General features: G+C 52.3%; 3 protein-coding genes across 5 annotated transcripts; all 3 read right to left on the bottom strand.

The window, feature by feature from the left end:
- Positions 1-168: 168 nt before the first annotated feature.
- On the bottom strand, positions 169-3,507 carry IQCC (IQ motif containing C). Its single transcript, XM_020800624.3, has 5 exons — positions 3,362-3,507; positions 2,559-2,702; positions 1,507-1,825; positions 1,121-1,239; positions 169-962 (listed from the first exon to the last, which is right to left on the bottom strand). The coding sequence occupies exons 1-5, from the start codon at positions 3,416-3,418 to the stop codon at positions 924-926; spliced, it is 678 nt and encodes a 225-aa protein (XP_020656283.3). The 5' UTR covers positions 3,419-3,507; the 3' UTR covers positions 169-923.
- A 486-nt stretch (positions 3,508-3,993) lies between these two features.
- Positions 3,994-10,142, bottom strand: CCDC28B (coiled-coil domain containing 28B). Of its 2 annotated transcripts, XM_072979826.2 has the most exons (6): positions 10,020-10,142; positions 8,410-8,636; positions 7,366-7,535; positions 6,657-6,811; positions 6,393-6,415; positions 3,994-5,837 (listed from the first exon to the last, which is right to left on the bottom strand). In XM_072979826.2, the coding sequence occupies exons 2-6, from the start codon at positions 8,556-8,558 to the stop codon at positions 5,783-5,785; spliced, it is 552 nt and encodes a 183-aa protein (XP_072835927.1). In that variant the 5' UTR covers positions 8,559-8,636; positions 10,020-10,142; the 3' UTR covers positions 3,994-5,782. The 2 variants fall into 2 exon arrangements, with proteins under 2 accessions (XP_072835927.1, XP_020656304.2); XM_020800645.3 differs by lacking the exon at positions 10,020-10,142 and having other exon boundaries at positions 8,410-8,956.
- A 1,430-nt stretch (positions 10,143-11,572) lies between these two features.
- TXLNA (taxilin alpha) lies at positions 11,573-23,099 on the bottom strand. 2 transcript variants are annotated; one of them, XM_072979823.2, is made up of 11 exons: positions 22,902-23,099; positions 20,782-21,041; positions 20,169-20,495; positions 19,907-19,998; positions 18,534-18,704; positions 17,580-17,774; positions 16,619-16,738; positions 16,291-16,365; positions 15,789-15,881; positions 15,256-15,351; positions 11,573-13,736 (listed from the first exon to the last, which is right to left on the bottom strand). In XM_072979823.2, the coding sequence occupies exons 2-11, from the start codon at positions 21,005-21,007 to the stop codon at positions 13,389-13,391; spliced, it is 1,743 nt and encodes a 580-aa protein (XP_072835924.1). In that variant the 5' UTR covers positions 21,008-21,041; positions 22,902-23,099; the 3' UTR covers positions 11,573-13,388. The 2 variants fall into 2 exon arrangements, with proteins under 2 accessions (XP_072835924.1, XP_020656226.2); XM_020800567.3 differs by lacking the exon at positions 22,902-23,099 and adding an exon at positions 22,762-22,887.
- Positions 23,100-24,075: the final 976 nt, after the last annotated feature.

Below are 24,075 nucleotides of genomic sequence, written 5' to 3'. Positions count from 1 at the left end.
TTGCAATAAGGCATAAACATCTGAACGCTTGTGTGACTTTGCATATCTATTGGGCTGCCCCATAAAGGTACCACCACAAGATGTATTTTCGGTTATGTAAGATGGTGATTTCATTGTGGGTCTTTGCCTGTCAGTCAGAGGGAAATATATATATGTCTCTACAACCAGTTTCACTTTGGACATTTTTATTCAATGATGAGAGACAGGATGTTGGGATTCTGACACGCTAGCACAGTTTCTATTGTACTGCAGACCCCACCATCCAGAAATAAAATCAGAAACTAATGAGCAACAGCCATAGTAAACTCTTAAAGAATACTGTAGCTATACCACTGGATAGAGGAAGAAACACACATTCGGACATTTCCAGGTATGGAAGTCAAAGCCAAGAATTTCTGGATTTCCCTGGAGAAATCACAGTGACATTGGAAACCTTCAGAGTCGAGTGATGAGACCATGGTTTTGCAGAGAAGCCACCTCTACCTCAGGAGATCTGACTCCTCTTGCAAAATCATCCACTGCAGCCACGACCCACACTGAACATGCTGCTGTGACCCTAACAGCTTGTCCTAGAAGGCTGCTAAAATCATGCATGTAAAGTCCTCAAGCTCAGATTTTGCACCTGCAAAAACAGCAAAACCTCAGTCCACAGAAACTGGAGACTTCCACAACACACTCCGGTCTTCTCAACTACGGTTAAAACTCCCACCCAACGTGGGCCTTGGATTTGGAAGAGAGTTCCATCTTGACTGTTGCTTGCCCAGGGCTTCGGCGCTGATCCCAGAAAAGAAGCATGTGGAGTGGCGAGGAACAAGATCGCCCCAGCAGGCCCCCATCTTTCATCCCTCCTACAACAGGTAAGGGCAGAGGTTTCCAAGTTTGTGGGTAAATTGCGATAAGGGCTCACGCCTCCAGACCAGCAGTCACCGCGGGCTTCCCAACTTCTGTTTCAGGATCAAATACTATGGGTGGGGTGGAGAAGGGACAGGAAAACAAGGAGATCAGCTACAAATGGCACTCAAACATATATTTTGAACAATGCCTGGGGAACATCTGCTGCCCTCTGGATCCCCCCAAGACAAAAACAAGGCAGGGGCTCCCAGGGGCCACTGGGGCTTACGTTTTTACGGCTGACGATCGCCTGTTGCAACCACAGGAGTTCCATGGCCAGGTCCTTTCGGTACCGCTGAAGGTCAGGCACGGTTTGGGGAATCTCTTGTACTTTGGAGAAGTGCAGCTCTGTGAAAAAAACAGATCGATGAAGTCCAGCAGAGTGATCCCCCATCCCTGACTGACACTGGGACTGCCGCTCCCGTTGCTTCTCCCTACTGTGACAGTGGGAGCTTGTGGGAGCTGTACTCCAACCACCTCTGCACCCCCGTGTACTCCACAGCTCCGATGGAGGTGGATCGTGCTAAAGAAACAGTCACTGCATGGCAACAGGAAATAGGTTTCAAGACTGGGAGGAGGTTCAGAGCCTCAAATTTGACACCTCAGGTGCCTCACCTTGACTTAATGCAGGAGACTCCATTTCCAGGATGGTGCTGCCCCATTCAGATGATACATTGCCTTCCTCATTCCCTCCTGGCGCATTGCAAGCATCCTCAGAGCGCTTGTCCCCAAGATGTTCCAGATTCTCTCCCGGGTCATCAGCTCCAACACCTGCCACCACATCGGCTGAAAGCCGGCTCAGAAGCTGCACCGTATCATCACATTCTCTTTGAGGAAGTAACCTCCTTTGACAAGGGGTCTGCTCTTTCTCCTGTGGCTCGCTTCTACTGGATCCTGCCCCATGATCATTTAACTCCTTTCTTTTTATGGATTTCTGAATAGAGGATACACAAGAAGGCAGCACTTTAAGAAAGAGAAGAAGATGATATATACCTACCCCAATCTTGCCTCTTGTTATGCAGTAGAAACATGGTGAGGGCGAGCAGAGGCCAGCCCTGTGTGGTGGACAAGAGGCAGCTGTTCCTCTGAGCACCGCAGCTACTTTCCCAAACCTGAAACATCTGTCACCACCCTATTGCATGGAAACCACATCCAACTGCACAGAAAAAAAATTAATCCAGTTGGTAATTTCTGTTCAGCTGAATGCCAAGGACACAGCAAAGCTTTCAGACTTCAGACAGAGAGGTACAACTTTGTCACAAAGCTCACAAAAGTAGCTAGCCTGGAAAACTGCTTTTTGTTAGCCTCGTAGGAGTCTCCTAGCCAGGTTTCTAGGCTTCCACAGTCCCACTGCCAGAATTGCAGACTTCTGGCAGGCTAGTAAAAGGCACCACCTGCTCTCAAGGAGACTAGCAATGAAAATGGTAGATGTGTGGGTGCAACGGTTGCAACTCTCCTCCAGTTCGTCTCCATTCTGGGCCCCTAAGAGAGCAGGTGAGTTGAGAGAGCGGAAGGGTGGCGTGAAACAGCCCCGTCACCGTCTTTTACCAAAGCCACCATCTTCTCACCTCTGCCTCCTGGACTTCCCGATACAATTCAAAGTACACCATCCTGCCAGCTTTCGCCAAGAGGGGTTTGAGACACACAAACACCGCTGCCCGTCCTACCTTTGGGAGAAACACGGGTCGCGGCAGAGGGCTCTTATTCCACCGCAGCTCTTCCAAATTCCCTTCGACCTCCTTTACGATCCTCTCGTATTCCTCCGGGATGCTTCGGAACCTCTTCCGGACAAGGTAACCCCGGATGCAAGCCTAGGAGGAAAATCCACGAGAAAGCCACCGGTCAGTCCTTAGGAACCAGGGAAGAAAACAGGCCAACGGGATCCCGGCCCCTTTCCAGCCCGAATGAAGGTGCGCGGCTGCTCTTCCTCTCTCCCTCCTTTCTCCTTGTTTTGGACCTACGGGGTGGTGGGGGCTGGCTTACACAGCTCTCTCCATGGAGCCCGGATCCTGTGGCGCCCTGTTTGGCCCCTGCTCCCTGGGTGACAGGCAGTCTGCTTTCAAGGACTTCGGCTTCCCCCATCTGGCTAGACCAGGGGGAGCTGAGGGGGGGGGGAAAGACTTTTTGGAAGGGTTTTCTTTCCCTCCCCCCACGTTTTGCAGCACTGGCACCACAGGGAGAGAATTCGGGAAGGCTCGGAAGCTTTCCTGGGTGGCCCCTTTCTAGGGGCCCAAAATCGACCCAGGCTTCTGCTTGTGCCTAATGGGTGGCATACATAAACACACACACACACACACACACAGGCACGCCCTTGGCCCTCCAATGTGGGTCCCCCCCCTTTAATTTTATATTTGATGTTCTTGCTTGGAAGGCAGACCGTGCCCAATAGCAATTCCACTCCTAAGCCCGCCCACCCCAACCCAATTCTGGTCTCTCTCTCTCACACACACACACACACACACACACAAACCTGCAGCAGCAGCACCCTCCTCAGCAGGAGCTGCCCCTCTTCCTCCTGCCCCATCATCTTCTTCCCCCCCCCCTCCACCACAACCGGGTACAAGCCCCGCTTCCGCTGCCCGGGCAACCGCGCCGCCCTGATGACGTCACCCGCGCGCGACACGCACCTTCCCTTTCCTCCCCTTCCTGCAGTTCCCCGCCGGGGTCGCTAGGGGGCCATCTCGCCGCTCCTTTTCGGCTGCCTCCGTTTACTTTAGGGCTTTTTTTTTTAAAGCAAGCCAATTACAGTAAAGATAAAATTAAAGGGTGGGTGGGTGAAAAAAACAACACATTTTGTGGCACCTTAAAGACCAGCAGCAGATTCACTGGGAGTGCAACTAAGAGACAAATCAAGGGATTCGCCTGACAAGTGCCACAATATTATTTATTTCTTTATTCGTTCAGAATATTTTCATTCATTTGTTCATTCATTCATTCCATCCATGAATGTATATTCCACTCCATTAGAGCAGTGCACTATTCTGCGGCAGGAGGTTTATTTGTTTTTTTGCAACAGCATAGTAAAATATAATCCTGCAACAACAGTTATAAAGGAAGCCAAGGGACTATAAAACATGAATACAAGAGGCATCATTGCTGCCCTTTTTGATTGTCTTTCCCCCTTTTATTTATTCATTTTTTAAAAACATCATCAGTGTAATTTCCTGTGGTGGTTCTTTAAAATATCCAACAAATGTATAAAAGAACACGTTTTGATACAACTACTGACCGAGCAAACAGCTCTCGGGCAATTTTGCTGACTTGCTGAGACAGACCAACGCGGCTGCTTTTTCGGACACAATTTCTCATTAACTATTGAAATGTCGCTAAATATACAGAGTGAAACATGCTGATTTAAGAAATTTTTGCTGGCATTAAAAGCATTGCAGTGAAATTTCAAATACGTGCCATCCGATCTCTCTGTCATAACCTGGCTTGAGAACTCTAAATGCAACACAGTCCTAAATGTGTTTACTTAGAAGCAGGGCTTGAAGATGGCCATGCTGAATGGGGGATTTGGGGAACTGTAGTTTTTTTTTAAAAAAAGGCGCATTTGCAAGATCTGCTTAGCACAATGTCTTGCTTGGTTCCTTACAAGCCTGCCTTACGCAGCCGCTGTTAAGTGGGAAACCAAAATACAAGATATTGACACAGAGCAGGCCAACGCGGTGGCGAAGCAGCAGATGGTGTGACAGAAGTAACACAATTTTTGTCCCAGTGCTCCCTTCAAATGTGTGCTGACTCCACGCAGATTGCAATGGGTGGCCCTGTTCTTGCCTGTAAGCTTTCCTCCACCGTTTAGATGGAGATAAACACGGTTGTGTAGCCTTCCGAGAAAGCCCATCCACGTGTGCTAGAGAGATACTCAGCCTTTTCTTCACAATGGACTCTGGAGCACAGCCAACGGAGAAGTTGCTTTTTAAAAAGGGTGTGTAAATAAGGAGAACAATAGAGCTGTATTAGGTTGGAGTTTTTACAACCTCGCATGCTGCCTGGAGAAGATCTGAGTGGGAGGGACCTTTCTAAGCTGGAGGGATTGTCAATCTAGCCAGCGCTAGCCAATGAAATCAGTGACTGCCAACAGGATTTGACATGCTGTCTGTGCATTTGCAAAGGGTTTGTGCAGGTTGGGGCTGGGTGGAAAGGAAAGGTAAAAGTCATTGAGATGGGAAACTGTGTTTGTTTTTTTGGACTTCGACCCTAAGACAACTAGAACCACTGGGATTTTGGGGAGGCTGTTGTCCAAAAACCCCCCAAAGGCTTTTCCTAAGCTTGGAAACATTTCTTCCCTTCTCCCCCCTATCCCAAGAAAGAGAAGTTCCCTGGGGTCTGCTCTTCCCTTCTTTGGGAATCCATCTGGTCAGAATTTAAGGAATATTTGCATGCATCTTGATTCCAGAACATGTTACTTCGGCCAGCATATGACCCTGAAGCCATGCTGCCCAGTCTGAGTCAGGCATCAGAAGATGCCTGTAAACATCACACACACAACATTACTGGATTGCTCTTGGTTGACCCACAGTGTTGGAACACAGGCAGGGGACCGGCTGTTTCTCTCGCAGTTCGTTGCTGGGCTGTTTTTCCAGTTTCCTCCTTTCCCCCAGATTCCTGTTCCACAGTTGGCTCCTTTCTCGGGTGTTCTTGTTTCTGGTGGAGCGGACACAGTTCTCTCATTGTCAAATGTCTGGCCCTGCCCCGCCCCAGTTTCTATACATCAACCCTTCCCCCCCCCTTTTCCCCCCAGTATTCTTTCCCTGTACAGTTCAGAAACGGCTCCCAAGGGATGGCTCATCTTCACACCGTTCCATGCAGCTCCCTTTTAAAAAAAATTTTCCTGAGGCTTCCAGCGGAAAGAAGGACGTGAGAAGACTCAGGGGCTGCCCCGAGGATCTTAGACGGTGGATGCTTCTTCCAAGTCAGGATTTTCCGCCAAGTGGAGCTTTTGTCTGAGGGCTCACATTAAGGGAAAAAGGGGGAAGCAAGCCAAGCCATGTCCCCATTTCAGGTCACATGTTTTGTCAGGACCAAACAATCGGACTTAAATAAAAAGCTGAACCTTTTAACCCTTATGGAAAAAGAAGGCAGGAACCAGAGGAGAATCACCCACTGCACCCACCCACTTTCTGGTTCCTTCTGCCCGAGGAGAAGCAGCTGGGGGTCCGTGACGCCCCCAGCAGGGCGGGCGAATTTGCGCCCTTCCTGCGACAAAACCCTACAGGCTGGTTCTCGTCCTCTGAGCATCACCCTCGAGTTGGACACCCCGGGCCAAAACCCCAGTCGCCCCCCCTTGCTCCAAACACTGCTTTGTGACACTACGAGGATCCACCCTCTGGTCTCCGGATCTCCCCCCCCCAGATCCCAGCGGATGCTGTGCAGCCCCCACAAAGGGAGTCGAGGTCTCATCCTTTCTCCAACCCCCTTCCCTGCCTTCTTCCTGCCCCTCTCCTGCTGGCTCTCCCTCGCCCTGGGGAGTTGCGGTTCGAGCCCCACACGGAGGATACATGGAGTTGCTGAGTTCTTCCAGCTGCAGAAGCAAAAAAATAATAATAATAATTTACAGCCGTGAAGAAACCCCACAAACGCAGCCCCAACCCTAGACTTGAGAGGGCAAAGATGTTCCGTCACAATACACCATGGGTACGTGTGTGGACGTACAGGATGTTCCTTTCCCTCCACTCCACCTGATACAGGTTTCCCATCATCATAATAACAACAACAATGTGGCTGGACCAGATGCCGAGGGGGCTCCTTGTCCTAGAACTCACGTTGGTGAGCAGCTGATCCAGGTTCCTGTCGGCCACCGTTTTCTTCTGGTCCTCGGCCAGCTCCTCGACGTAGACGTCCAGGCTGAAGTGAAGGCGGGCCAGTTTCTCCTGCATCTCCCGGACGTGCTCCAGTTGCTCAAAAGAACATTCTTTTCCTGCATGAAGAATTGGGGTGGGCACACACTCTTAAGAGTTTCTGCAGTCTCGCATGCAGCCTGGAGAAGGTACGGCTGGGAGGGACCTTTTTGGGTCGAGGGGACTCTCAGGATGGTCCAGCAGTCACCCACCCTTCCCTCCTGACTCTGAATTCAAAGAGAGCCATGCCTCTCTGCTCTGTGCCTTCCCCCCCTCTCTAGAGTCTGTTGAAGTCTGTTGCTGAAAGCAGCCGTGTTTGTCAGTTTGCTGTGACCTCCATTCAACTGTAAGTAATAAAAACATTTTATTCTTTCTCTTACAAATGTCTCAGAGTGTTATGACTGTACGTGCCAGTTAAAAGAAAAGGGGTGGACTACTCTGTGGAACTTGAAGCTATTCCGCTCTGTGAACCCCTCCACGTCTGCTGCTCAGCTAGAGGAATTTAACCCAAAAATCAAAACTCTGCAACGCACACAGGTGGGCAGAAACAGACGCTACAGATCACCTGCAATCAGCGCGGAGAACAAACACGGGGGCTTTGAAGGCCGAGTTGTGCCATGACCCAAGGACTTACCGAATGCTTGCAGCTTCCCTGAATGGAAGTCGTTCAGAAGATTCAAAAGGCCACCTTCCATCTCGTACACGTCGGATACGTCTGTCAGGAACGAGTGCTGCAGGGGGGTGCCCACCGAGGCCCCTGTGCCGTTTCCAGGCTGGGGAGCTCGCGGCTTCTCCTTGTTTGCCCTGTGCCAGAGGACAAACATAACAGGAAATGGCCGGGGATCCGAGGCAGACAGAGCCGGAAATCAACCCGTTGGTTGGGTTGGGAGAGCACAAAAGGACAGAGAGACGCCAGGGCATCTCCAGGATCACCCCCAGCCTCATTTCCCCTTTCCTTTGGCAGGAAACGGGGAATTTCACCAGCCACGCTTCTCTGGCTAAGCTGGGAGCAGCTCGCCTGCCCCCCTGAATGGCCAGGTGTGAATCTGGGGACGGCGGTCAGTCCCGAAAGGGCGACTCCCTGGCCGTGAACGGGGGAGGCAATTTGGCGATCCTTGGAGACCTTTCCCGACCAGACAGAATAAAAGCCACAGAGTCTTGTGGCCCTTTGTTGACGACAGCATTCCACGCACCAGCTGTTTCCGTGGACCGTAGTCCCCTTGCTCTTAGCATCTGATTGAGTGAGCTCCAGGTCATAAAAACGAGCTTATCTGTTAAACTCTCTCTTGTTTTGCTGAAACAGGCTGCTAGTGTGGTGTCTTTCCTGGACATGATCGCCACAGGCGATTCCTTTCATTCTTCTGGTCTGCTAATTATTCTCGGCTCACTTGCTAAATACGCAAAATAACCCAGATCCTAGGCGAAGGGTCCCTGAGTGGTGCAAAGCAGCTTTTTTTTAAAAAAACAGGGACAAAAAAGTATAAGGTCAAAATGGCACCGAGATGTAGAAAATATCCGACACCGAAGACTAACAAACGAAACCCGATCTACACCTTCATGTTTGGGCCAGAGGCTAAAAGAATCAAATTCCGGCCGAACCCAGACCCCGTCTGGGGTCTGGGTTCGGATCTCCTACAGAGGACACTCTGCAAGGTTCTGGCCCCTGCCGTAAACCGACCTCTTAAACTTGGCCCTTTGCTTTGGAGAAGGCAGGTGCGGCATTCCCAAGGAGAAAGAGGTGCTCTTGCTTGCCGGCACCGGCAGCTTGCGGAGGGCACTCGCGGGCATGGGCTGGGCCTTGGCGCTCTTCTTCTTTTTCTCCTCCATCTCTCAAACAGCCGCACGCCGGGAAAACTTCTGGGGAGGGGGTGGGTGGGATGAATGAGAGAGCGAGCCAAGCGATACCTGGGAAAGGAAGCACAAGTCTTCTTATCGGTGGCTTGTTACTCCATGCACCCTCCATGGTGGAGTGCAGTCTACCTGATGCTGGGGGACAGGTAGCAGGGGGGCAGGGCCACTTTCTTCCCTCTGGAAGAACCGTGTTTTGTAATGCAACTTATCCGGAGTTGTGAATTTGCAAACTCTGGAGATGAAAGGAGCTCCTGCTGAGATCCTCCCACACAAGTGTTTTCCTCTTCTATTTCTGGACTGTCTGGGACGACCGACCGTCGCTCTCCCTTCGGTTCAGGACCGGAAAGGAGGGCAGGGGAGGTGAGGGCAGACCAAGGACAGCCAGGCTGGGGGGTGGGGGGGCTACAGGGGGCCTTGGGTGCAGCACGGCCACAGTGTGTGTGTGGGGGAAAGCTGGCTGGCCTTTGGACAACTGCCCGTTGGAACTTGGGGGTATGTGTGCTCTCCAACTCAGAAGAGGCTTGGGAAGCCCGTAAAGGGGGGGGTGCTGCCCTTCACCAGTTTATGGGGTGCTGCCTCAGAAAGGGGACTGGAGGCTGCCCACCTCCGGCCCAAACTCTGTGGAAGGGCCCCTAGGGAGGCAAACCATGGAGAGGTCACTGCAGGACCGCTCAGCAACCATGAGAGAGAGAGATACTGTATATCTCATATATACATAGTATTCCCTAAGAAATACAATCCCTGGGCTCCCTTAGAACCTGGCGCCGCTCCCCTCCCCAGCCCTAAGGCAATAATAATAATAATAATAATAATAATAATAATAATAATAATAATAATAATAATAATAATAATAATAATAATAATAATAATAATAATAGAAGAAGAAGAAATGGGGATCTCTCTTCGGGGTTCGCCCGAACCGCCTAAGTATCCAGAACCAAAAAGGGTTCCCCCCCCCCCGGGCACCGGGTCCGTCCTCCGGGCACCGAAACAGGTCCCGCGAAGAGGGGGGGGCAGCAAGAAGGGAGGGAGGGGGGAAGTGGAAGCAGAGACCAACACCCCCACCCCCATTGGTGGGCTTGCAGAGATTGCGGTGTGTGTAGAGGGGGGCTCGGCGGTTTGGAAAGGGGGGGGCGGCCAGGGCTCCGCTTTCTCCAACCCGCCCACCCCACCCCACCCCCCGCCAGCAAACACACCGCCTCCCTGCGCGCTCCCTCTCCCCGCCCCCCTGCCCCCCCCGCTGCGCGCAAAGCCCCGGGGCCGCCCTTGGAAAACCTTGTGTCTTCTCCCCCCCCTTTCCCGGACCTTGCCCTCCCCCCTCCCCCCCCACCGGGAGACCCGCGTTCCAAATCAGAACGTCGGCGCCGCCAAGGTTCCATCCGGACCGCGGGGGGGGGGGGGCGTTCGGGGCGGGGGGGGGGCGGCGCGCGCGCTGACCTCCGTCCGCAGAGCTGCTCCGGGCGGGCCGGGGCCGCGCGCGCGCCTCCGCCTCCTCGGTCGTCCCCCGCCGCCCACTGCCGCGCGCACCGGCGGAGGAGGAGGCAGCCTCGGTCCGTCCACGCCCGCCCTTCCCCTCCCCTGCAGCCCGGAGAGGCGGTGGGAGCCCCGGGAAGCAGCCGGCCCATCTGTGTGGGGGTCTGGGTGGGGGGTGAGTGGTGGGGAGACCCGGTAAAGAGGGAACCGGGTTTTAAACCTGGCGAGGCGAGAAGAGGGAACGCCGGTCGGTCCCCGGAAAGACCTTCGCCCTGCAAACCGGTCACCCCTGCCTGGCCCAAAAAGGGTTTTTATGGGGGACGCGCGAGAGAAGAGCCCGGTCGCGCTTCCCCTTTTGCCCAATTCACCTTTTGGATGGAACAGGCGCCCTCCCCCCCCCCCGGAGGAGGAGGAGGAGGAAGATGATCGTTGGAACATTCACAAAGGGGGGGGGGGATCACAGCATGGAAAGCCATCATCTCTCAGGGCCCGGGAAGAAAACCCATCCACATGCCAACAGAGAGGATGCTCTCCCCGGGCATTCAGGCAGGGGCATCTTGGGCAGAGAGAGGCGCCAAGGGCTCACAATTGGCGCATCTACTATAGGGAACCCAATGATGCCTAGTTGGCATCATTTGCCCAATGAGGGACTGGATCCAAACTTGGGGTACAAATGACCCATAGATTGGTAGCATTTTATGACTCTTTCTCTGTGGCGTTATAAAATGTATGTACTTTATATGTTCGGGGGGGGGGAATTCAGACCTTTGGTTCAGCTGTTGCATTTTTTGCCTGATTCCTTGCCGGAAATCCGAGACCCAAAATTGGCTGGTAACATTGGGATGCAGAGCAAAACCTGACCAAAGGGTGCTGGGGGGGGGGGGGGAGGCATGCTTGTCTTGTGCCAAAGGGGAAAGCAGGCTTCATGCCTTTACACAGCTGTAAAAAGGGGGGGGCAGCTTCTGAAAGCGAGGGCTGGCTTGCGCCCCCCCCAGGCAGGAATTTCTCCACCCCTTGCATAAACGCCTCTCCTAGAGCATATTTTAATAAGTCTATTCTGCAGTTTGTCCTTTGATGCTACTTAAATTTTGTTTTTTTCTGATTTTATCGTAGCTGATGTCATGCTTTGATTTTTTTTCTTGTGCTGTGAACTGCCTAGAATGGTGCATTACACTAGGACAGTATATAAATGAAATAAATAAATACCCTGTACATAAGTCTAGGCTTTGCACCAGCTCACAGAAAACTGGAACTTGTGTCTCTTCTACACTACAGTGACCCGGGCTTTACTTTTTCTACCTAATGAAGCCAAACCTTACCCTTATTAGCATTATTAACACATGTTGACTGTTCCCCATTCTGCTTGAAAACACTTCCCCCTGAACAAGCATTTGGGAGCGAAAGGGATGCCAGGTGTGTGTGTGTCTGGAAATGGCGCCTCTATGCTGAGCTCCGCAGCCCGCCTCCCAGTTCAAAACCATGCAGGAGAAGAAAAAAACAGCACGGAGACACCATCGGCAAGTTAATGTTAGTTTCTATTGGATACAAAGATACATACAACAGATCTAGTCTATTTATACTGCAGCATTAAAAAATAAAAGTCGGAAGGTTTTCTGGAATCAGCAGAAGCCGAGAGAAAAATCTGGACAGAGGTGGTCACTTCGGCTTTAAACCAGCATCCTCATCCCTGTCAACTCAGAGCCAAGCTGTGGCCTCCACTTACATTCACCTGTAGTAGTAGTAGCAGTTGTTTCTTTGCTCCACCAGCGTTTGCAAGGTGGGCTTTCCATACAAGAAGAACATCTTCCCTTGGCTGCCCTCAAGCAGTAACTCCCAGCAGCTCGTAAAGCAAGCAACCTCCTCACGAAAGAGCAGGCCAGCTCTGCCAGGCAGAGGGTTGAGAACCACCTGGAAGTTTTTTTGGGGGGGGGGAGGGGGAGGAGGCGGCTGAGTTGCCCGGAAGGGATGCTTTAAAAAAGCAAAGGAGGCAGATAGAACCAAAGGACTCTGCCACTGGGTTTAAGCTTCGCAAGCAACGCGAAATCAAAACCGTGGACAAAATCTGGACCCAAGAGGGAGAAGAGCCCGAAGAGAACAGGGTGACCGAGAGCCAAAGGGGCGCACCTCCTTTGTCGCAGACAGAAGGGCTCTGCGGGGAAGAGAGAGCCCGTGGAAAGTGCGGTTCAAGGAAAGGAAGAGAAGCCCAGTCCCTGCCCGGCTGGTTTGTGCCCAGGCTGGGGCTAAGTCCACGGGCCTGCTTTCAGTAGGTGCCCAGATGGGGAGGCCCGGCTTTGTCCCCCTCTGCAATGGACTTTGGTGTCCAGGTCCCACAGAGAAGAGGAGGGACACCCGAGAGGCGGGATTCTGTACCTTCCCTGGGCAGGGCACCGGCCACACACACAAACAACCCTGTGGAGGGGACACTTGTCCTGTGCAAAACATACGTGCGGAAGTAAAACCTTTGGATTACATCTTTAATACATACACTTGTGCGTGTGTGCATATAAGTAGAGAGGCAACGGTGAAGTTATAAGGCTATTGAGACACAGATTCTGGAAGTAGCAACGTCCTGGAGAGGACACCCCATTTCCCCCAAACCAAACAGGGCCTGGAGCTGCTGCATCTTGTTCCCATGAACCAAAGACACATCCATTTTATTCTCCCCTTTTCCAGGAAGAAGTGGGGACGGGGGGGGGGGGAGGAAAAACACACACCCTACACTCTAAAAATAACAACCTAGGACATAGCAAACTCCTGAGTCTCCTGTACTGGTGGTTAAACTGCTGGATCATGTTGGTTTTTTTAAAAAAAGGAAGAGAGAGAAAACAAGAAGCCTCCGAAGCCCCTCCTGGTGAGGGTCAACTTCTTTTGCTTTCAGTGGGCGATCACAGCAGCCGAGCTCCCCTAATGAACTGTAGCAGCCAGAGAGATGGAAGCCATTCACGAGGAGGCATTGGGGGGAGGAGGGGGGGAATGGGGACGGGCAGGTGGGGTTTGGAGCAGTGGCCCGTTTCCCTCATCCCCCTCCTTGGGAAGGTTTTCTGGTGAAACTGCCACACAGATGTCCACGCAACACACTGAGAAGTGGATCAATCTTGTTGATAGAGCTATATATAAAAAAGTGGATATTGCCTTGCGCAACATCATGTCATATAATAATGTTTTTTAAAGTAAAACAAAACAAAAAAAAGCCTTCAATATGGTCAAAAGCCTTAACTGGGAAACCTTAACCCCCCCCCCCCCGAAGGACCGAGTTCTGGCTCCCCCAGCCTGGGGCCCAGAGAGGGGAATGATCTGTCTCTCGGGAAGAACGCCGGCTACCCACCCTTTCCTCTACTCGGCAGAATTCGCAGCCTCATCCTCCGCTTGGTCCTGAGGGGGCGCTCCCGGGACCCGCTCCCCGAGCCTCCCTGGAGGTTCCGTGAAGCCCGAGGCGTGGGCCAGCGCAAGGCACTCTCCCCTCGTGGCGCCCTGTGGGGTCAGCGCCTCCGAGCCGCCCTGGGAGGATGGGTCCTTGGGTGTTTCCCGGATATCTGCGCTGGCCGCCAAAGGTGCGAGGGCCCACAGGTCCTGCACCTTCTTGTTCAGGTCGTTGCGCTCGGTCTGCAGGGCCCGGCACAGCTTCTCGAGGCGCTGGATTTTCACCTGGAGTCCCTCCAGCTCTTTGTCTCGCACGGTTTTCTGAAAGAGAGGAATAAAAGGCATTTCACGGCAAGCTTCTGCCTGTTTCCCAAGGGAAACCAAGGACAGAATACGGAAACGGTCTGACAGGACATCAGCAAGACACCCCCTAACATGCAACGGCCTGTCCCTTTCTTAGCAGGGAAGTGTCTGCTAGTTAAAAGTCATCTGTTGACAACCAGCAGCTTATGGGCCAGTTCTGGCTCAGAGAGAGAAACTGTTGATCCTCTGCTTCCTGCGTCCACCTGAGCCACTGAAGTGTGTATCGTTGCTGGGTCTTAAACCATCCACAGCCACCAAGGGGACTCGTGTGTGTTTCACGAAGAGAAGCGGGCACTGCAGGAGTGGAGGCAGGCCAGAGAGGCTTCTGCCCCCTCTCCTCCTCCAGCCCACAGTTCTTCCGCCATCCACATCAGCTTAGGGCAGCAAAAACCCAAGCCAGCCCATGTCTGGGTCGCTTTTCTATTCACTGTCCCAGAGGCAACTGTGAGGCAAAGACAGAGAGATAGGCTAACCCAAGGGGGGGGAAATCATCCCCTGAAGTCTTCATGAAGGGAAGCTTGAATGGAGGCACAGAACGGCATGAGCAAAACCCAAGAAAGCCACACCCCTCTTGTGGCACCTTGAAGACTTGCAACTTTTATTGGGCACGTGTGCTCTTGGTCTGCAGCTCACTTCGTCCTGTGGACCTCAGGAAGTCCGCAAGAGCTCAGGCCAAAGACAACATATTCGTCTTTAAGAGGCTGTGAGATTTTTTTTAAAACTCTCTTTGCCTGCAAGTCTTCCCCTGCCAACGATTTAGAAAAGCCAACTCTGGGCAAGGGACAACCTGCTAAGCAGCTTCTCCTCGCTTCCACTTGCATGGCTGTTGTCCTCACACAATACTCTGCTGACCTGCACCTTCACAGTATAACTTACTATGTTTTCAGTTGTAACTATTTCCCCCCAATTATGTTGTGAGCCCCCAGGAGCCCCAGTAATGGGAGGAAGGTGGACGTAATGTAAAGCCCTGATTGTATGTAAATGGGAAAATAAAATGCTTAGCATTTTCTGAACTGCTTGCTGAGCAGGAAGAGAATGCTCTGCGGGACAGAGGAATCCTTTGATTCTCCTGGAAACTCTCAACCCCCCCTCCCCTCTCAGCTCAAGACAGCTCAGCATTTCTAAGTTCCTCTTCAAAATCACAAGGGGGGTGGGTGGGTCTGTACCTTTTTCTTCTTATTCAGCCAATCTATTTAAGGAAGGTTTTCTACCCCGAGTGCAGATCTTGGGGTGAGGGGGATAAAAACGCCCTTAACCCAGATATAGACCTGACCGTTCATCTCCTGGACTTGGTTTCTAAAGCACCCTTTTGAAATCTGGAGAAACAGGAGCAGCTTTTGTCCCTTGACTAAAAACGCAGAGTCTGCCGATGGTCTTCCAAAGAGCTGGTACCCCTCCCCCTCCCGGAAACCTCTGCTGCCTGAGGAAGGCCTGGCGGGGGGGGGGGGGGCGGGCAAGGGAGGAAGAACCTTCTTACCTCCTCTGCCATTTCCAAAAGGGCTTTGTTGCTGCTTTCCCAGCGAGACCGGTACATGGTGGTTTCTTTCTCTAGCTTCTTGATCTTCTTTGTCATCTATGGCATGGCAGACAGAAAGAGACAAGGAAGGTGAGCTGGGCAGGGTAGCCAGCCATTCAGGGAGGTGCTCTGCAGGGTGGGTGACCCTCTGCTCCTTACACGAAGGAGAATGGGGCTTCCACCCTTACTACTTCTGGCAGTTGCTACCTACACAAGAACGCAAGGAAGAAAACAGGCATGCTGGTCCCGGAGGTCCAACAGATAAGGGTTGAAAGACGCCCTCTCTGCCTGAAGCAACAGCTGGTCAGCTGAGTTCTAAGAATAAACTGAAGCCCTGGCTACCTGGGCGGCAGGACGGGTGCGTGTGTGTGTGTTTCTCCTAGCTCCCTGCCAGGGGTAGCAGATAAAACAGGCAAGTGCTGCGGTCTTCCTTCCCAAGGCAGAGGAAAGCAGCTCCCTGCTTGAAAACAGGCAGCCGCACGAGCAGAAGGTACCTTCTCCATTTCTTGCTTGAAGGTGGTGAAGACCTCGCTGCTTTTGGAGAGAGTGTTCTGAAACTCTTCAAACTTCTCTGTGTAGAGAGCCAGCTGGAAAGGAAAAAAAGATGAAGAGGAAAGGGTTAGGAAAGGACCAGTTTCTCCCTTTAGCGATCCACTGACCAGGAGCAAGAGAGAACGTCCTTCTTCGGCGAATCCGGCACTGTATACAAAAATGACTACGTACCCTTGACTAAAACCCTGCACTGGGCTCGAAGGGAAGGGCCTTGCCAGGGGCCACCTACAAAGTTGCCTTAAGTGAGATAAGAGTGGTCCCTCCCAAATCTGATTTTCAAAGAGACCACCGCCACCCCCTGGAGCACCGAATCATCCCTTCTGCTCAGGGTGCTCATCCTTTCCATAGAAATCAGACATCCGCTTATTTTGTCCGCCAGCCTAGAAAGGAAAGAGAAGCAAGTCGTGACAGAGGAGGAGGTCAAGTCAGAGGAGGTCAGCTTACCTGCTGCTTGAGATGCGTCTCCTGTTGCTTCATCAACTCACACATTCGTTGGGACTCTACAGCTTCTTTCAGCAGCTGTTCAAGAAAAGGAAGTCAAAGGGGGGGGGGAAGCCAGTAAGAACAACTAACTCACCACACCTGTAGAAGGGGAGGGACGATAAACCCTTGGCAGGGGACCTCCTATCCCCGTTATCAAATTCAGAGCATGATTTCATAGCCAAGCAGGGTCTGATCTAACTTGGATTGCAGACAACAAGGGTGACGTCCAACATGAGCTCTACTTAGAGGAGACCCACTGAAATCGTTAGGGCTTCTTTGCAAGACTCACAAAGTCCTTCTCCCGCTGGTGTCGCTCCTCAGCCTCCTTCAGCATCTCCTGGGCTTGCTGGAGTTTCGCATCTACCAGCTGCTGCTGCAGATCCTTGTGTTTAAACACCTTGTCTATGTGCTACCAGCAGAAAAGAGGAAAAGGCGGTCAAGGAGGTGCAGACACGGCTGGCTGGTGGTATTCAAACCCACTCATTCCTCCCTCCCTCATCTCTTCCAGGTGAGCAGCCCGATTCTGAAGTGACTGCTATCGTTAAATGGCTGTGGGTTAGAAACCCTGGGTGGTTGGCTGCACACGGATGTGGGAGGAGATCCTAATGTGTACCTTCTTCCACATGTGTCCCTGCGTATAAATTTATTGTCTGCCTGTGCACAAAATAAAGCCACTTTGAGATACTGCATTTTAAAAATTTAAAACAGAAACAAACTCAATGTGGGACCTCAAAGATTAAAACCGTCACTTCAATAGGTTTTTATGGATTTTTTTTTTGGTTGACTGTGCTGTATTAACCAAACTGTAATCACAAAAGGTTGCACTCAAACATGTTAACTTTTAAAGTGCCACAATACTTCTCTTTTTATTTATTCATGGAAAAGTAAATGAACCCGGGTAAACTCTCTGAAAACGTATGCATTTCCAGGATTTGCCCCGCAACGTAGAGCTGATTTTCCATTTGGAAGAGCTAGATTTTTTCCAAACAAAAGACAGTCCATGACATATTAATTCCCGATCTCACAAGGCTGGCATGTTTCCTGCTGACAGACCACACAACGTGAAATCTATGCTGATCCTCTATGGGGCTACCTGACAACCCTATGCGAGGATCCTTGCACCTGCCATGAAATCAAGGTCCTGCCAATCTGGGGCCTCTCTCCCTCACTGCATCCAGCCACCCTTATGCAGAGATTTCTCTATCCCAGCTCCCACCCACCCACCCACCGGGTCCGGGTTCCCCACCCACCTCTTCCCGCAGTTCGTACTGCTCAATGAGTTTCTTCAGCCTTTCCGCTAGCTCCATGTTCTCCTGCCGCAGCTTGGAGTTGCGCTCATTGTGCTGCTCCATCTGGGACTGGATGTCATTGAGAGTCACCTGGAAGTGGGACGTGACCTCCTTCCGCTTCTCTTCCTCCTCCCGGGCTCGCTGGACCCCCTCCTCCTAGAGAGACAAGACGGGGACAAGACCTCAAAGGTCAATGAGAAACAGAACAGTTGCTACTGGAAAGGGAAGGTCGTGAAATCTTCCCCTAGTATCTCCGACAAGAAAGTGGAGGTGACACGGAGAGACCCCACCCTTGAAGAGTCACAGCCAGCTGGCGCTGGCAATGCTGGGCTACATGGAAGTAAGGAACCAGCCATTCGTTATAAACCGTAATAGAATGGTACCTGCCCAACCCCAGGGGAAATGTCACCTCTTCTGGCCCTGATGTTGTCCTCCCCATTCCGTTCATGAACGGGCAAAGGGAGGCTCTGCCACCCTCTCTTAACACTAGCTTAAGGGGGATACAGCCTGCCGTGCCTGCACGTCCCCAGTGATGGCTCCACAGCAAGTGGATTCCATCCTCTTCAAATGGTGGGCAAAGCCGGTCGCAGCTGCCCTTTGGCTTGCCCTGCTCCATAGGACGAAGAGCCTTTTGTGGCCTTGACTGATTCTGCACCTATACTGTAGAAACACCCCCAGCCCCAAAATCTGTGGGATCTTTATACACCGATTCAATTATCCGCTGGTTGAAAATACTAAATAAAGCCCTCCAGAAATACCTATTTGTGTGTAATTCCAGGACGTATTTACGAGAACTAGCTACTAAATGGAGCTAGAGACCACGCTGTGTATAGCACTGATATTTCTGCATTTTTTCAGCATGGGGGGGGGCACAAAGTGGCAATTCACAAGGCGGAGCATGGCGACTTCACTTGCCTTGAGGGTGCGATTGTGTCTCTGCAGCTCCCGGCAAAGGCTCTCTAGTTTGCTCCGTGCCAGGATGGCCTTGCTGTGTTCGCTCCGGAGGTGGTCCTTCTCCTGCACTAGCTGAGTCTGCTTCTTCTGGAGGATCTTCATTTGCTTCTGAGAATTTCTGTGTTCTTCCAGCTGTCAGGATGCAGACAGGCACAAGAGAAGGCTCATGAGGAACCACCAGATCCCCGGGGGGGGGGGAGGAAGGGGGCTGCAAAACCCATGGGTTTTGTTGAAGGTGATGGGTACGGCAGCTTGGTGCCATTCTCCACAGTGAGAACTGTTTCTGTGCTTCATAAGCAAGCTAAATGTATTACCTTGCCTAATGCTAGATATGGGTTTAGAAGGCACCCTTCCTTAACTTTGGCGCTGACTCTGATGTTGGGAAAGTGGGAAGGCAAGAGGAGAAGGGGACAACAGAGGACGAGATAGTTGGACAGTGTCATCGAAGCCACCAGCATGAATTTGACCCAACTCTGGGAGGCAGTGGAAGACAGGAGGGCCTGGCGTGCTCTGGTCCATGGGGTCACAAACAGTTGGACACAACTAAATGACTAAACAACAACAACAACAGCAACAACAACAACTTTCCTTAACTGAGGCTGCAACTTTATGGCCAAATGCCATGGGATTTGCTCCAGTTACAAAATACATTCTTTTTTTTCTGACCTCAAAAAGGAAAGGGCAATTAAAATCCATCCTGCCCTGTTTGTTCCTTACGTGATTTTTTTCTGTGCCATTGGAGGCTTCTCCTTTTTTCAAGTTGGAACAATTTGCAAGGTTATTTCCTGTTAAAGGTACTGGAAAACTTTTTTGAACCACTGGGCAAACTGTTTGGGCAACTAGCTCTTTTTATCTGCTGTATGGATAGCAAGCCTTGACTGGACTGCAGGCCAGTCAATTCACTACAAAACAGGCAAATATCTTGTCCATGTTCGGCCTGCCAAGTTAGCTCCTCAAAAAAAAAGACAGAAAGATTTGCTGTTTCGGCCAGTGTTTGACGAGTCGCATACTGGTTAAGGTTCGCTTTATCTTTCTGCCTTTGTAGGAATCCCAGACTCATCCCAAACCATAAAGACAGGCAGGCAGACACACACACACACACACACACACACACTCTCTCTCTCTCTCTCTCTCTCTCTCTCTCTCTCTCTGTCTCTCTCTCTGTCTCTCTCTCTCTCTCTCTCTCTCTCTCTCTCTCTCTCTCTCTCTCTCTCTCTCTCCTTCCCTCCCTCCCTCCCTCCCTCCCGGCTTTCCTCTCCCGATGAGCATGGAACAGGCCCTCCCTTTCCCCTGCCATTCATTCAAGCTTCCCTCTTGCCTTGCCAGGAACTAACCAGCTCTGCATACTTCTTGCACAGGGCTGCCAGCTTCTCCTCAGGTGTGCTGAGAGTGTTCAGGGTCTGCATCAATAGTGTTATCTCCTTGCCTGAAACAAAAGGGAGAGAACAGAACCACAATCAGGACATAGCAGAGAGAACTAGTAGCAGAGATGTAGACAACAAAGGAGTCTGGGAAATTATAAAACCTGTAGAAGGTGGAAATGATTAGCTCCTGCATTCAGGATGAGAAGACAAACAGGCACACACACACCCTTACCAAGCCCCTTGGCCTTCTTTTTCTCCTGGGCTCGTTTCTGATCACGTTCACTGCCCTCCTCACTGGCTCCCCTGGGGCCCTCCTTTTCCCCGTTTATTTCAGGGCAACTCTGCTCCGGCTCGCAGTTCCTTGGGGATTCGCTCCGGCACTTCTCCGCCTCCTCCAGCTCTACGGGCTCACTCTGGCCATTATCGTCTCCTGGGCCTTCCTGGTTGCTATCCATGCAGTAGGTGTTCAGGATGTCCTCCAGCTGCCTGCTCAGCTCTTCCGAGACGTCACAGGTGGCAGGCTGGTGGGGCCTTGACAGGGCCTCCTCTACGACGGGCGCTGATGAAGCAGAAACAGAAAAAGATAATATAATGTCAACCCAGGAAACATCATGTTAAAAGCATACTAAAGAGAAAGGGGGGAACCTATTTATGCAGAGACAGTCATTGTTATCATAAGATAAACAACAAAGCAGGAAGTGGGCAACTATCTTCCGTATGTTGAGGTTCAAGACAAGGGATGGAGATTTTTGGAGGCTTTCCTTTGCCTCCGGGCAGACACCAAAGAGTTAAGCACAAACAAAAGTAGTAAGCGTCTGGGCAACACAGCCTGCCGTCACACTTACCATCTCTGCTTCTCTGGCTCTTTTCCTCAGCAACAGCATTCTCGACGTGTCCATCAACCAAAAGCTTTGCACTGCATGTTTCAGGCACGGCTGGGCATTCACTGATCCCAGCTGTTCCTAGAGAGGCCTCAGCGAAGTCACCATCTTCCAGGCTTAGGCTGCTGCTTGTTTTGGAAGGGCTGGCTGGCGAAAGGGCAACTTTGCTTTCTCCATCTTGGTTCTTCATGGTATTTCACTTTCAAAGCCACTTTCGGCAGATTCTAAGGGGGGGGGGAAAGAGCGATGAGTCCCTATTTTGCTTTAAGGGACAGGAATGTTTCATGCTTTCAATGTCACGTGTTGGCTTTTAGGGAAACAGAACACACGGTGGGGGAGGGGGAACAGAACAAGAAACAACAGCAACTTCTGTAGTTCTGTTGCAGCAGCTCCACTGGCTGTCAATCTGTTTCCAGGCACAATTCAAAGTGCTGGCCCTAAACGTCTTGGGCCCAAGCTAGGTCAAGAACTGCATTTCCATTTATGAGGCCAATCAAGTGTTAAGATTATCAGGGGAGGCCTTTCTCTGGGTCCTGGCATCTTCACAGGTGCGTTTGGTGGGGACACGGGACAGGGCCTTCTCACAGACTCTGGAACTCCCTCCCACTAGAAGCCAGGCTGGCGCCATCTTTGGCAACCTTCTGCAAGCAGGCGAATACCTTTCTCGTCAGGCCAGCTTTCCCTGAGTGACTGCCTGCCTATGCCTTTTATAAATGGATGCCTGTGCCTTTTAGATTTGAATGTGTTTTTACTATAGTTTTTGTTTACCATTTCTCAGAGTGGCAACTGATTCTTTTTACAATTTGTATACTGATTGCTTTTAACTTTTAAACATTGCCTTTTAACGGTGGAAGCCACCTTGTATCCTTTTTAAGAAGAAAGGCTGGGCACAAATATTTTAAATAAACACAGCTTCTACAGCCATGGAGACGACCCATCGTTACAGTTCCTCCTGCGGCGGCACTTCCAACGGTCATTTCCCCTCAACCTGGCAGCCTGTTTTACTTTCTTTCAGGAGTTTCGTAACCCCTTGCGGTGACACCTCCCTGCCCTGCCTGCAGAGTCATGGAACGGAGCCTAGCCTTTCCCCGGTAACCCAGGGAGTGAGAGATGATGCAGATTACTGGCTCATCCCTTCCATGCTGTCAAAAATAGAGACAGCTTTCCCACAGACGTTCCGGCCCCCCTACAAATATACGGCGGCCTCTAGAAGCATTCCCGGCCCCATGGATTTTACTTTCCCAAGTAAAAAGTTCCCAGCTTCTGACTCTGGACCGAGGTGGAGCGCCTGGCCTTTACCGGGCATCTCGGCCAAGCACCGCTCCCTCCCTCCCTTCTCAGCAGCCCTTTCGCCCCACCACCCATCGGCCCCCCTTGCAAAGTCTCAGGTCCCCTCAAACCACCTCCGTCATTGCTCGGGAGGACCCTGGCAGCCAACCCGTCCCCCATGGTTTTTGGTGGATGCCTCTGCTTCATCACCTCAGCCCCTTCCTCCCCAAATTCACTGCCTTGCACCCCCACCCCCAAGCTCCTTCTCCGCTTCAGGCCCTTTGCCTTTTGGCTCTCTCTCTCCCCTCCCCCCCCCCAAATGGCTGGCTTTCGAGGGAGGGCTTTTCCCTGCCCCGCCGGGTGTTTGTGTGTGTGTGTGTGTGCCCTTTTGGGCACACACACATAGCCGTTTCTATTCTCCTTTCCTCAGCGGCTGAACTCAGGGGCCAAAGCTTGGGGAAGTTAATTTTTTTTTTTTTGGCCTGCCATTCCCAGAATCCCCCTGGCAGCGGGGCTAAGGGCACAAATAAGACACACACAGACACAGACACACACACACACACACACACACACGAGAGAGAGACGGGCCTTGGTGGCCCCCGCCCCCAGTTCCCACCTCGGTCCACCTCAGGCCCTCCATCCACCCCACCCCTACCTCCTCCCAAAGGCACCCACCCCCGAGGGGGCTTCGCTCTCCGCTTCCCCTGCCCTTCCCTTCCGCCACAGAGCGACGTCACTGTCGCGCCGGTGACGTCACCGCCGCGGCTTTGACGTCACGCCGAAGGGGGTATGACGCGGCGCGCGGAGGAACTGACCGAACCGCCGCCTCAGGCAGGGCTCTTCGGACCGCGCGTCGGTCCTGCTCCCTCCTCCGCGTCCTCCGCCCGGCCCTGGTCTGGCCGCTCCGTTCCGTCGGCGAGGCGGCCGTCCGTCCCTCCCAAACAGCTCGGCGGCGTTGCGAGGAAGCGGCTCCGGGCCGGGCCTCGGAAGGGCGCATGCGCCGCTCGCCCGGCTAGCCAATCCGCGGAGAGGCGAGCGAAAGGCATGCTGGGAGAAGCCGGGCGAAAAGGCGGCCTGCGAGGCGGGAGTCTCGGCCGAACTCGCGCTCCCGGCATGCAGCGCGGAGGACGAGGCGATGGGGCGGAGAGCGCCCTCTACGGCGGCGGTCGCGATAGGAACTACAACTCCCGGCACGCTCTTCGGCGAGGTCTCCGGAGTTCTCCCGCAGGAGAGCAAAGCTCGTGGGTCGCCGAGGGCCCTCGAATGGCGAAGGGCTCCCAGCACCCAACGGCCGGACCAGTGGGCGTTTCGGGGGCCCTCCCGGCGGGTTTGGCTCCAGCTCCCGGGAGAGCCCAGGGCAAGGGATTCTGGGAGACCGAGGCGCCTGGAGGGGCGGAAGCCGAGAGCCAGCCTTCGAAGGAGCACGTGACCTCCCTTTGGGCAGCCTCCTGCTTCCCAACCTGATGGGTCCCCCGAAGTGTTTTCTGGGGGTGGGGATGCCACCACCTTAGATGTATTTTATTTCTTTATTTAATATGTTTTCTATGTAGCCCTTCTTCAGCAATTCCTTCTTTGACCTTTCAGATCCAGATATTCAGGTTAGTGCAGATGTGTCTGCGTGAGGAACAGGCCCTCTGGGGGAGAAAGAAGCCTCTCCTTTCTCAGAAAGGGTGATTTGACCCCATTAAAATTACCTCCTTAATCAAACATGGCGCGCTGGGGGGGGGGAGCGTGTCGCAGGTTACATGGGTACAATTCAAGGGGGTTGCAATTCAAACCCCTGCCTTACAACATGGTTGCAAAGTAGCTTCCTATTGAGAACCATGGATGTGGTGCTGGACTAGGGATTGGTGAGACCTGGGTTCAAATCCCTGTTTGGCCAAAGAAACCAACAGGTGGGGGGAATGGGAGCAGCAATGTTTGACTGCTCCCTGAAAAACTCTCTCTCGCGCGCACACACCCTTCAAAAGTTCTGCTAGGATCTGAAGT

This window comes from Pogona vitticeps, chromosome 9 (assembly GCF_051106095.1).
Source record: "Pogona vitticeps strain Pit_001003342236 chromosome 9, PviZW2.1, whole genome shotgun sequence".
In the NCBI taxonomy this organism is placed as follows: domain Eukaryota; kingdom Metazoa; phylum Chordata; class Lepidosauria; order Squamata; family Agamidae; genus Pogona; species Pogona vitticeps.
This window is presented reverse-complemented; position numbering and strand designations above follow the sequence as displayed.

What these genes read in the sequence shown, in the direction of transcription:
- IQCC (XM_020800624.3), bottom strand. Translation starts at nt 3,418, where the DNA reads ATGATGGGGCAGGAGGAAGAGGGGCAGCTCCTGCTGAGGAGGGTGCTG. An exon ending in GGAGGGTGCTGCTGCTGCAG is followed by an intron (nt 2,703 to 3,361) that starts GTTTGTGTGTGT and finishes TTTTCCTCCTAG; the next exon opens with GCTTGCATCCGGGGTTACCT. An exon ending in GTCTCCTGCATTAAGTCAAG is followed by an intron (nt 1,240 to 1,506) that starts GTGAGGCACCTG and finishes TTTTTTTCACAG; the next exon opens with AGCTGCACTTCTCCAAAGTA.
- CCDC28B (XM_072979826.2), bottom strand. Translation starts at nt 8,558, where the DNA reads ATGGAGGAGAAAAAGAAGAAGAGCGCCAAGGCCCAGCCCATGCCCGCG. An exon ending in CAAAGGGCCAAGTTTAAGAG is followed by an intron (nt 7,536 to 8,409) that starts GTCGGTTTACGG and finishes CCTCTGGCACAG; the next exon opens with GGCAAACAAGGAGAAGCCGC. An exon ending in GAAGAACTCAGCAACTCCAT is followed by an intron (nt 5,838 to 6,392) that starts GTATCCTCCGTG and finishes GTGAGCCCTCAG; the next exon opens with ACAAAAGCTCCACTTGGCGG.
- TXLNA (XM_072979823.2), bottom strand. Translation starts at nt 21,007, where the DNA reads ATGAAGAACCAAGATGGAGAAAGCAAAGTTGCCCTTTCGCCAGCCAGC. An exon ending in GAGCCAGAGAAGCAGAGATG is followed by an intron (nt 20,496 to 20,781) that starts GTAAGTGTGACG and finishes CTGCTTCATCAG; the next exon opens with CGCCCGTCGTAGAGGAGGCC. An exon ending in TCAAGCAAGAAATGGAGAAG is followed by an intron (nt 15,352 to 15,788) that starts GTACCTTCTGCT and finishes GCCATGCCATAG; the next exon opens with ATGACAAAGAAGATCAAGAA.